Genomic DNA, 11377 nt, shown 5'->3' on the forward strand with positions numbered 1-11377 from the left:
GTTGGTTATGCCCTAGAGGTTTGTCTGTTTATCCTGCGAGATCAAAATCAGGGGGAAATGACGTCACGCGATTTTTGACCTGAAGCCGCAGAGAGCCTGCGCATTGCATTGTGGTCGCCGGTGCTTATACAGAAATCGAAAGCACGTAGCTTTTCAGCTAACTACGTTAATTTCAAGCTTGGACGGGAGACTAACGGGTAAGTTGATACGCAGCTGTGGGTTTTTGTTGTGATAAACGCAGACGTGCCCCAAAGGAAGAGGTTATTTGTAAATGAGCTTCATAGGAAAAATAAAAATTAGATTAGTAGCGTTAAAGCTTCATTAGCTCAAGTTAGGCTAATTTGTAGGCGCCTAAAATATGAGCCCCTGATTTCTAGCTTTACAGCATTAACTTGATAGTCTGTGATTATTTTAGGAGCAAGCCCTGGCTTTGAGATGGACATATCTCCCGCCAAGAAGCTGCGGCTATGTAGGAAAAAAAGCAGTAATATAAACTGGAAGCTAGTGAACTTTAGCTCGGTGTGCTAAAACGCTTAGCATTGAAATGTGTTGCGCGCGCAATTCAACTGCTTGTACTGCACTTACGTTAAGCAATCAGGCGAAATATTTCACGGGTGTAGTTGTGTTTGGTGAGTCTGACTAGATGCTACTCTGTAATGACGATCAGTTGGTAACCCCAGATGTTGAATATATTAGCATTAGCACTCAGAGCTCCATAAAATAAGTCATTGCTGTAGAGAAAGATACGGCACTTGTTGATATGTTCGCACTGTAGGCTTGGTTCATAACTAGAGTTGACATGAGTAGCCAAACATTAAACCATATCATGTTCAACTACTGTCTAAAGAAGTTTCTGTGCAGTCTATCAGTTACTGATAAAAATATAAGTAAAATTAGATTTGTAATTTTACGAAATATTCTTTCTTTTCACGAAATTGGGTAAGTATTGTTTTCACTTGTCAGATCTGTTTATATTACCGTTTAGCACCTGCTATTATTTGACAGACTCCAAAGAGACCATGTCATCGACATCCCAAAAACATAAAGACTTCGTGGCCGAGCCCATGGGAGAGAAGCCAGTGATGGCTCTGGCAGGCATCGGAGAAGTCCTTGGCAAAAGACTGGAGGATAAGGGTTTTGACAAGGTGACTTGGTTTTTGATTAGCTTCTGCAGTGTGTTTATTCACACAGTAATTTTAAGTTATTTTACCTAGTAGGTATTGATTACTTTGAATAATATTGAAATAATCTTAACTTACAGCAGCAGTATATCACAGCTGACGCAAGCTTAACAGATTAGTTCTTATTTTTGGAAAACTAGCACAACTAAAGTTGTGATGTAAAGAAAAACAAGCTGCAGTTTTTCTTCTGGACATCTGTAAACGTTTGTTGTCGCAGAAGAGTTGTTCTCTTGTCAAATGAGCTATGAATTTGATCAAACACACCCAAACAAATACTCATCTGTGCAGTTTTTCAGGTTCAGTTAAAAACTGGATCTGCTCGTTATCAGAACAGATGTGGCTCATTCTTAGATACTCGCCCATCGGTCTTAATTACATTCTTGTGTTGTGTCTTCACATCCACTTCCACAGGCATATGTCGTCCTCGGACAGTTTCTAGTGCTAAAGAAAGACGAGGAGCTTTTCCGAGATTGGCTGAAGGACACTTGCGGAGCAAATGTCAAACAACAAGGTGACTGCTATGGCTGTCTTAAGGAATGGTGCGATGCCTTCCTATAAACATTCAGTCATTTGTTTTTGTACTTCTGAAGTCCAAGCTGTACATTACCTCTTCTGATTTTCTTTTAATTCAGCCCCTGCTTATAATATCCATGTGGCCCAACTATTGGAATACTATGTGTACTTTCTGTTCAAAATTTAAAAAATGTAAATTTCTAGTGTGTTCATTGTTGACAGTGCGTTAAGAAGTTACCATTTTAAGCTCATTATGGCAGTTTTAGAGGTAAACTCTTTTTAACTTCACGATTTGTTTTCATTTATTTCAGCACATTTCTTTCTATTTAATGTGATGGTTTACCTGTACAGTCTACACTAACACCTGTAGTCACCTGATGCTTTTGGGCTGCTTGCACCATTTGCTTGTTTTTAAATGCTACTGGAAGGTTTGATATGAGTTGTCCATTTTTTTTAAGTAGCACATCATCACAGTTTCATGTACTGTAGTTCCACCAGCACTGCTTCAACGATTTCTTGATAAGGATTGTCTGTTTGGCAGAAGATTTGGCTAATTTAATGTGAAACCTGAAAACTAAACCTAAAAAAAGATTCAACTGACACTGGTATTTAGAGATTTATATAGATATATGTATGTGAAGTGTTTTATCTTTGTGTCTTGCAAATGAAGACACACCACAGTCCTACATCTAGTCTACTCTGAGCTTGTTTGGACTTGAAGATTGAAATGTATATAAATAAAGATGCCAATGTAACAAAACAATACTTTCAATAATAAAAGTGTCTCTATTGCTGGTAACTTAGATATTGTGTTTGTTAGAAAGCTCGATATCACAGCTAGTTGTGCTGCTAGTAAAAAAATGCAAACCTTCTGTGGAGGTCGTGAAAGCAAAGTTACGAGTTGGTGAGCGTCAGACAGCAGCCATCCTGATCCAAACCCACAGTGATAGATCTAGCAAAACCATGTTAGCAGCTAATTAAAGTAGGTTAAAAGTAGTAGGCTTTCTTTTCTTTCTGCAACTTACAAGCTGAGTAAGAGCGGAGAAACCCTCTTAATCCACTGTCATGTGACTTACAAATAAAATATCCTTTATTGGTTTAAGCGGCTTTAAATGAAAATCCTACACTGTGTGCATTTTGTTACAACAGTGAGCCTGATATTTAGGTCAGGTCTTCATAGCTGAGCTATGTTTTGTCTTTGAATTTCTAGACATGAGATGCCTTAATGCATGTTACTTTAAACATTTAACTTGGTCTAAAGAAGTATAAAGTCCACAACACTGCATGTTCACACTGTATTCCCTAATCTTCCGTTCAAATGCTGAAACCCACCACCAGTTATCAAGCTGTATGAAGATGTAACCAGTGTGTAGCAGCTCTTTGTTATAATGCAGGCCCACGTGTTTGCATTTGACTGTGAAAAGGTTTCAGCTTTTCTATTGCTTTTATTATAAAACAATAAAAAGCAAGTATCACATTTGAACATGTTTTTTTTTTTTTCCTGTGCATTTTATCAGAGAACACCCCAAGAGACAGAAAATGTTTGATGACAGGAGGCTTTATTTCAGTGCTTCGTTTCCATGGTTACCCTTTTTTCTGCCAAAGCTCCAGATATTTGCAACATGATGAAAATATGTCACTCATTTTTTTTTTTTCTTTTTGAATGCTCCAAAGCAGGAGGGAGGCGTTTCCAAAAGTTCCAGGTCACGGACACGAGAAGAGCAGTTTTTCGTTTCCTTTTATGAAAGTGGTGTTGAAACTTAACAGCTGACAGTACTTTAGATGGAGAAAGTGACACTGGTTGATCCATGACTTTTCTGGAAACCACTAAGAACCCCTGCTCTGGAGATCCTCTGATCATTTAAAATAACAATGATGCACACTTGTCCTTAAAAGTACATTAAGACTGCTTCATTTACTTGTTTTTATTTTCATGTCTTAAAGAATTAGAAAATTATTATTATGACAGGCTCAGAATAACCGATTAGATGATCTTACTTCAGTGGCTTAGATTAGATGTTGAAAGTCCATAACTCCTGGAATGTGTTTGGGTTTGTGTGTGTGTGCTATTTAACTACAAAATCTCAATTTGACAGTGATCCGATGCACAGAATTGTTGCTCAAGTTTCACAGTAGCACCTATGCATACACACACGTCCACATCCACACTACGGCAATAGTATAGAAATGAGCAAAAAAAGAAGAGGCTAAAATCTTAATACCCTCCCCCACTCCCAAAACCCCCCAAATCAATTGCATGTGTCCAGTTGTAAACAAGTAACTGCCAAGACAGGGCTAAACAGTGAATGACGAAGGTCAACAATAGATTAGATTAGAAAAAAAATGCTGCTACTTGTGAGAGGAGCATCCATGTTATGACCTCTGCCTACGAGTAGACAAAGAATGAAAATGTGTTTGATTACGCGGCATTAGTCTTCTCATTTATGGGGAATTTAAATGGGGAGAGCTGAGACATGTCCTCCATAATGCCGAGACCTAATGTAATTTAGGTTCCCAGTTTCAATATGAATCTGTTGCCTGTGACTGGTGGAGAAATAAGATACTTGGTGATCATGTTGTCCCTTCTGGCAGTTACTTGTAACCTATTTGAGCATGAGATGCATGTGTTTCCTTTCAGATGAACGCTCTTTGTTTTTCCCCCTTCCCTTGAGACTTTTAGCAACTTTGTGATTTTTCTAACTCTTTATTGATTAAATGTTAAATTATTCTTGTTTGCCCTCCTCTAACATTGAGACAGATGTTCGCAGTATAAGAATTTAGTTCAAGACATTTTGTAGTTGGTTATGTACTGTACATCGGCAGCTTTTATGCAACGTTACTATAGTACATTAATGTCTTATTCAGATTGGAAGTACATGTACATACTGTACATAGATGTACATACTGTACAGTTGTACTTTTTCATCACAACAATCCCTGATTTGTCTCAAAGCAAAGCGCAGAAGAACTTCTTCTCCCTGAAGGGGTTCTCTGAGGTGGGCACGGGGGTGATCAGGGGGTCGTCGCAGGCGTGTGCGTCGCAGTATGCCATCAGGTCGGCTGCTGCCTTTGATACCTGGAGGTGGAGACGATGGGGTTTAGAGCATTTAATTACATTTTTCCCCTTTACACTTTCCCCTCATCCCGCCTCTGAGTGGTCACAGTAGGGAGCTGGCTGATCCTGGTGATTTGCAGGTAATTTCCCTGTAAAATCAGGAACTTAGTGACTTCCTCCCCACAGTCGCCAAATCCTTGCTTATAATACTGTGTGATTAATATTAAATGAATTTAAAGCACCTTGAGATGCCTCTTGCTGTTATAGGAGTCATCTCAAGGTGCTTTAATAGCGACAGTTATTGATTTTTTGCATGCTGCTTTTAACCCGGGTGGTATAGTGGCATTGCAGACAGAAAATCCTCTATTTGAATCCACCAGCCAGCCTTCTGCGTAGAGTTTGCATGATCTGTGTGTGTTAGATTGGTTATTCTAAAATGGCCATAGGAGTGGCTGGGAATGGTTGTCAGTGTTAGAGCTGCGACAGACTGGTGACCTGTGCGGGGTCCACTTCACCTTTTGCTCCATGGTAGCTGGGACAGGCTCCAGCCTCACCATGAGCCTGAAGTGGATAAACATAAGTAAACGGATGGGAGGATCGATGGATGTTTCAGACCCTCATCCTTGTTTTGAGTTACAGTGGGGCAAAAAAGTATTTAGTCAGCCACCGATTGTGCAAGTTCCCCCACCTAAAATGATGACAGAGGTCAGTAATTTGCACCAGAGGTACACTTCAACTGTGAGAGACAGAATGTGGAAAAAAAAATCCATGAATTCACATGGTAGGATTTGTAAAGAATTTATTCGTAAATTAGGGTGGAAAATAAGTATTTGGTCACCTCAAACAAGGAAAATCTCTGGCTCTCACAGACCTGTAACGTCTTCTGTAAGAAGCTTTTCTGTCCCCCACTCGTTACCTGTATGAATGGCACCTGTTTGAACTCATCATCTGTATAAAAGAGACCTGTCCACAGCCTCAAACAGTCAGACTCCAAAGAGCTTTCGAAGGACACCAGGAAAAGTATTGTAGACCTGCACCAGACTGGGAAGAGTGAATCTACAATAGGCAAGCAGGTTGGTGTGAAAAAATCAACTGTGGGAGCAATCATCAGAAAATGGAAGACATACAAGACCACTGATAATCTCCCTCGATCTGGGGCTCCACGCAAGATCTCATCCCGTGGGGTCAAAATGATCATGAGAACGGTGAGCAAAGATCCCAGAACCACACGGGGGGACCTGGTGAATGACCTGCAGAGAGCTGGGACCAAAGTAACAAAGGTCACCATCAGTAACACACTACAACGGCAGGGAATCAAATCCCGCAGTGCCAGACGTGTTCCACTGCTAAAGCCAGTGCATGTCCAGGCCCGTCTGAAGTTTGCCAGAGAGCACATGGATGATACAGCAGAGGATTGGGAGAATGTCATGTGGTCAGATGAAACCAAAGTAGAACTTTTTGGTATAAACTCAACTCGTCGTGTTTGGAGGAAGACGAATACTGAGTTGCATCCCAAGAACACCATACCTACTGTGAAGCATGGGGGTGGAAACATCATGCTATGGGGCTGTTTTTCTGCCAAGGGGACAGGACGACTGATCCGTGTTAAGGACAGAATGAATGGGGCCATGTATCGTGAGATTTTGAGCCAAAACCTCCTTCCATCAGTGAGAACTTTGAAGATGAAACGAGGCTGGGTCTTCCAACATGACAATGATCCAAAACACACCGCCCGGGCAACAAAGGAGTGGCTCCGTAAGAAGCATTTGAAAGTCCTGGAGTGGCCTAGCCAGTCTCCAGACCTCAACCCCATAGAAAATCTGTGGCGGGAGTTGAAAGTCCGTGTTGCTCGGCGACAGCCCCAAAACATCACTGCTCTCGAGAAGATCTGCATGGAGGAATGGGCCAAAATACCAGCTACTGTGTGTGCAAACCTGGTAAAGACCTATAGTAAACGTTTGACCTCTGTTATTGCCAACAAAGGTTATGTTACAAAGTATTGAGTTGTATTTTTGTTATTGACCAAATACTTATTTTCCACCCTGATTTACGAATAAATTCTTTACAAATCCTACCATGTGGATTCATGGATTTTTTTTTTTTACACATTCTGTCTCTCACAGTTGAAGTGTACCTCTGGTGCAAATTACTGACCTCTGTCATCATTTTAGGTGGGGGAACTTGCACAATCGGTGGCTGACTAAATACTTTTTTGCCCCACTGTATATCTTTATCTTTGCTGTGATCGTTTATATGCATGAGCATTATTTTGGCCTCTGCTCTTTCTCATTTGTATTTTCACAGGTACACTGTGGAACAGTCAGAACATGAAATCTTTGTAGGACCCTCACAAGCCCCACACACAGTAGATAATATTTTGAATGTGTCTGTATGGACATACTACTGTAGATTATGTAAAGAAGATAAAACATAGTAACACCACAAACACATCAACAACAATTAAAATTCAATATGTTCTTACTTGACTCAAAATTGCTTTGATTGACCGTGAAATGATGTTTGTATGTATGAATGGATAGTTTTCTTAATAAAATCTAAATATGAGCATGAAATGTGCAAACATAAAAGTAACTGAACGTTAACTGAATTATTATTTAGCTCTTGTGCTCCTTATGTGGATCTCTCTCTAACAACAATTTCAACCTTTACATTGAACAGCCAGATGTTTCAAAGGTTTTGAAAGAGTGCTGGACCTCTGTGAAGACAAACCTTCTGCTTCAGGTTCTGATTATTGGCCAGAGGTGCCAGCAGATAAAGCTTATCTCTAAAACTTTGCTCTCATGGTAGCATGAGACAAGTTTGCCTCCTGCTCATTTTAACGCTCGTGGATTATTTCTTACAAAGAGGCAAGGTGCCTCTGCAAGGTGGCTTTGATGCAATTAGGAACATCATGCAAGCCAAAAACCATTTGGAAAGCCTCCAGTGGGAAGCCTTCACTTAAAGTATGTTTGAGAAGGTCATCACTGCCTACCCATCATCGCTTACAACAAAATCTTCAAACCAAACTTGCATTTAGTTTGTGCGGCACAATTATTAGCATCTGACAGAACTGACTTATCACAACATATCAAAGAATTCCTTTCTTGATTTTTTTAAAGCAGAAAACTTTCGTTTGTGCTGTTTTGGACCAAACTTCACGATAAATACGTGCGCCTCACCTTTATCCTGCAGAAACTAGCCTCGATCTTCAGTTGCTCCACCAGCTTCCTGGCTTGGCCGACACTCATGGTGCTGTTCACTGGGGTGTCTCCTTTCATCCTAGCCACAAACATGGCGACGTATAGAAGAGACAGGAAAAGCATTCAGTAGATTTGTGCATTTGTTTGACTGAAATGAAAAAATAATTTATCATCTTACTGTTTTTGTGTTGCATGCATCCTTCACTTTGAATGGATTTTTAGAGCCATGAAAAATATTAGAAATACAAATATGGTTGCAGTGAGCTATGGTGGCACTATTCATTGCCATTATACAGGTTTATTAAGAGGATTTTTATTATTATTTTTAAATAACAGCTGCTTAATCAAATGGAATACACATGAGAACCAGTTTTTAGACAAATACATTATATAAAGCTCTTAAGACAAAAAAAACTGTGCTCAAAAATTGCATTATATTATTTATGTATTTAGGCAAGCTGGGCTTTAAGGCAAGCATGAAGCCAGATATTATAAATATCAGTCAATACTGTGTCACAGAATCGGCACAGCTGCCACATTATGTCATCTGATATCTGATATGGGATCAAATTCCCATATATTTTCAAAAATGCAAAGGCAACACACAAACTGGGCCAAATGGTAAGCATCATTCACTATAGCCCACAGATTCTCCCACTATGAACGGGAACAGGCACAGAAATATCAAATGTGGAATGAAATAACCACTGCAGCCATTCACGAAATGATGCCCACATATAACAAATGGGGAAAAACGTGTCACAGATGGAAAAAGGACTGAAATTAAATGGACTGTCAGCAGGAAGGAAAGGGGGGAAAAAAGCATAGCATCAAAGGAACGAATCTATTTGAACCATTCTGGACCTTTCCCCATTGTCTTTTTCCTTCTCCCTCCATCCACCCCCCTTTTCTCCTTACCCGTATTATATTCCTCTTCAGGTGCAGTCTTCCCCCCTCTTCTCTCTTTTTTCCCCTGTCTTTTTCTGCCTCTCTGGTGTCCCTCTGTCAGCTTATGGTTGGTGGTATGAGTGTAGCCGGACCCCACCCCTCACAGACAACAGCCTGGATGGTACCCTGCTCTGTACAGTCCAATGCACTGCAATTCTGCCACAACGAGGGCTAGATTTGCGGTGGATGGATAGGATAACCCCCTCAGCAGTGAGTGGTACCTGCCAGACAGAGGGAGGGGGGAGCATTGGTAAAGGTTTTCTAATGTGGGTGGATTGTACCACGTTTGTGCTGAGGAAATTGGGGCCAACTGGAATCTCTCAGGTTTCAATCTCTGACATGGAGCAGGGCTGTCTGTGTGGTCTGGGATTAGTTTTCAGTGCTAAAATGCTATACACAGCTTGGGACGTGAGCTCCAGTGGTGTGAATCATGATGCGTCTCTGTGCCATTTGTGATGTCCACCCTCTCCTCTGTTGCTATGGGGACTGCTGCAGTCTGGCTCAATGGTTTACATCACATTTTAAATTGGGGAGATGTCGGCTAGCATTTAAATAATTATGTGCTACAGATAATTCAGATTAGTGGCTCAATTTGTACATATTATAATGTTAAAGAAAAAGAAAATGGCAGAAGGGACGTAGATTTTGTCAGAAACCAGATTTTTACGACGCCGTTAGACCAAAGACGCTGTGAAGTTAAGAGCTCCGTTAGCTCACCGCCAACAACAGCTATGGCTGTCGCTATGTACAAGAAGAAGAAAAACACCACTCTGTGTGTTTAACTCTACAGTGAAGACTGGACTATAAAGTAATAGAATACTGACCATTGCGCAAAGTTAATTATATTAAGAGAAACTCGAGTAGACAGCCTGAAAACCTACAACACGGAGTTGAAGTTTGAAAAAGCAGTCCGACGCCATCTTTGCTATGCTAGTGTTTTCTTGGCTTTAATGGCGCTGTGCTGCTGCCCTTCTCATCTCTTTTTCGACTGTGGAATCTTTTCATTTGTATGGTCTCTGGTTACTGAGGGGCGTATCGCGTTCCAGCTAGTTTGTCCGTTTTGCTTGCCATAAGTTGCAACGTTGGTATGAAATAATAATAATAATAATAATAATAATAATAATAATAATAATAATAATAATAATAATAATAATACAGTAGAACAGAATTTAAACTTTGTGTTTGGTGTAAAGTTGCCCAAATCAAAGTGAAATTCATTAAAAATAATTTGTTCTTTTTAAAAATGAGAAGGAAAAAGACATCTGTGCATGTCAGTGAACATTATTTGTGCCATGGTAAGGTGTGAGTGGTTCCCGCATAACCTATAACCACCAGCAATAAATGAGCTCCAGTTACAGGCCATAGCTCATTTATTTGTTTTCTTCTTAAATAATAATTTTCGTGCCTTTTCCCTTTATTAGACAGTGTAATGGTGGAGCGTGGATGGGAAAGCATGGAGAGAGAGAGAGTGGAGGAAGACAATCACAAATTTAATTTCAACTAACTATTGTACTGTATATGGTGCAGACATGACTTATTCTACTGTTGATTACTCTGCTGCAGCGCATACAATGGTGGAAGGTGAAAAGATAAGCTGCTACTGAGGTTCAAGTACTCCATCTGCTGGATGGTGCCGGCAGAATTTAATCAAATCTCAGCAGCAAGAAGCAACATCAAAACCTGAAAGGAAAGCCACTAAAAATGTGTCGTCATTAGTGGCTTTCTAATTATAAAATTCTAGCACGATAATGCTGCTCTTTTCTAATCTATTTAATGCTAACTGATAAAACATTAACAAAGAACACAGGAAACAGGAATACGTTACATATAATGTTGGATTGAACACATCTGCTGTGCACTATATATGTAATAAACCACACATCACACCATATTGTTTTGATATAATTTTAGTGATATGACTTAGAGGAATAGTTCATGTTCTTATTCTTAACATGTATGGTATAGAATACAGTATATACCAATATAAGCTGTAGAAGTTCACTGCTTTTCAGGTCATTTTTCTGTCGTGTATTTTTCTGCTGAGCAGACCCATTTCAGGCAGCACATCTGAGAAATGAACCCAGCAGGTATTTGGTAACATTACTTGTATTGTGAGAACCAGTTTCAACCCTATGATAGTTTTTTTGTGCTGGCACAAACTCTGAAAAAACAACGACAGCAGGTACAAACCACTACATGACTGCAGGAGCCGTGTCTAAAGCACTCACCAGATGGTCTACCAGAGCTCCTCTTTCATCTCTGCAGGTTATTCTCTGTTATAATTAGTGTGGGTGCACATCCAACAGATAAGTCAGCTAATTATCTGATGCCGTACTAATGAAAAAAAAAAATGGTGTCAAGCGTAAGTGGGAAAACAATGCAGGAGAAAATAGAGGTGTGGCTCGGTGAAAGGTCAACTTAAAATGTGCATAAATCCAGTTTAGCAAAATTTCAGGTGTTAACTCGGTGTTTCATTTTGC

The 11377-nt window shown here is 40.0% G+C and overlaps 2 protein-coding genes across 3 annotated transcripts; one reads left to right on the forward strand and one right to left on the reverse strand.

Annotated features, from left to right (window-relative positions):
* The first annotated feature begins 47 nt into the window (after nucleotides 1-47).
* banf1 (barrier to autointegration nuclear assembly factor 1) lies at nucleotides 48-3177 on the forward strand. 2 transcript variants are annotated; one of them, XM_080866579.1, is made up of 3 exons: nucleotides 48-197; nucleotides 1006-1145; nucleotides 1593-3177. In XM_080866579.1, the coding sequence occupies exons 2-3, from the start codon at nucleotides 1020-1022 to the stop codon at nucleotides 1737-1739; spliced, it is 273 nt and encodes a 90-aa protein (XP_080722705.1). In that variant the 5' UTR covers nucleotides 48-197; nucleotides 1006-1019; the 3' UTR covers nucleotides 1740-3177. The 2 variants fall into 2 exon arrangements, with proteins under 2 accessions (XP_080722705.1, XP_080722706.1); XM_080866580.1 differs by having other exon boundaries at nucleotides 97-197; nucleotides 986-1145.
* On the reverse strand, nucleotides 2610-9355 carry gng3 (guanine nucleotide binding protein (G protein), gamma 3). Its single transcript, XM_080866581.1, has 3 exons — nucleotides 8868-9355; nucleotides 7929-8028; nucleotides 2610-4770 (listed from the first exon to the last, which is right to left on the reverse strand). Exons 2-3 carry the CDS (start codon nucleotides 8025-8027, stop codon nucleotides 4642-4644), a joined length of 228 nt encoding a protein of 75 aa, XP_080722707.1. The 5' UTR covers nucleotide 8028; nucleotides 8868-9355; the 3' UTR covers nucleotides 2610-4641.
* Between the last annotated feature and the right edge of the window lie 2022 nt (nucleotides 9356-11377).

Source organism: Rhamphochromis sp. 'chilingali' (assembly GCF_963969265.1).
Source record: "Rhamphochromis sp. 'chilingali' genome assembly, chromosome: 19".
Lineage (NCBI taxonomy): Eukaryota > Metazoa > Chordata > Actinopteri > Cichliformes > Cichlidae > Rhamphochromis > Rhamphochromis sp. 'chilingali'.

Excerpts from the sequence above, each read along its gene's own strand:
- banf1 (XM_080866579.1), top strand. The coding sequence starts at position 1,020 with ATGTCATCGACATCCCAAAAACATAAAGACTTCGTGGCCGAGCCCATG. Across the intron at positions 1,146-1,592 it reads AGGATAAGGGTTTTGACAAG|GCATATGTCGTCCTCGGACA; the intron begins GTGACTTGGTTT and ends CCACTTCCACAG.
- gng3 (XM_080866581.1), bottom strand. The coding sequence starts at position 8,027 with ATGAAAGGAGACACCCCAGTGAACAGCACCATGAGTGTCGGCCAAGCC. Across the intron at positions 4,771-7,928 it reads CTAGTTTCTGCAGGATAAAG|GTATCAAAGGCAGCAGCCGA; the intron begins GTGAGGCGCACG and ends CTCCACCTCCAG.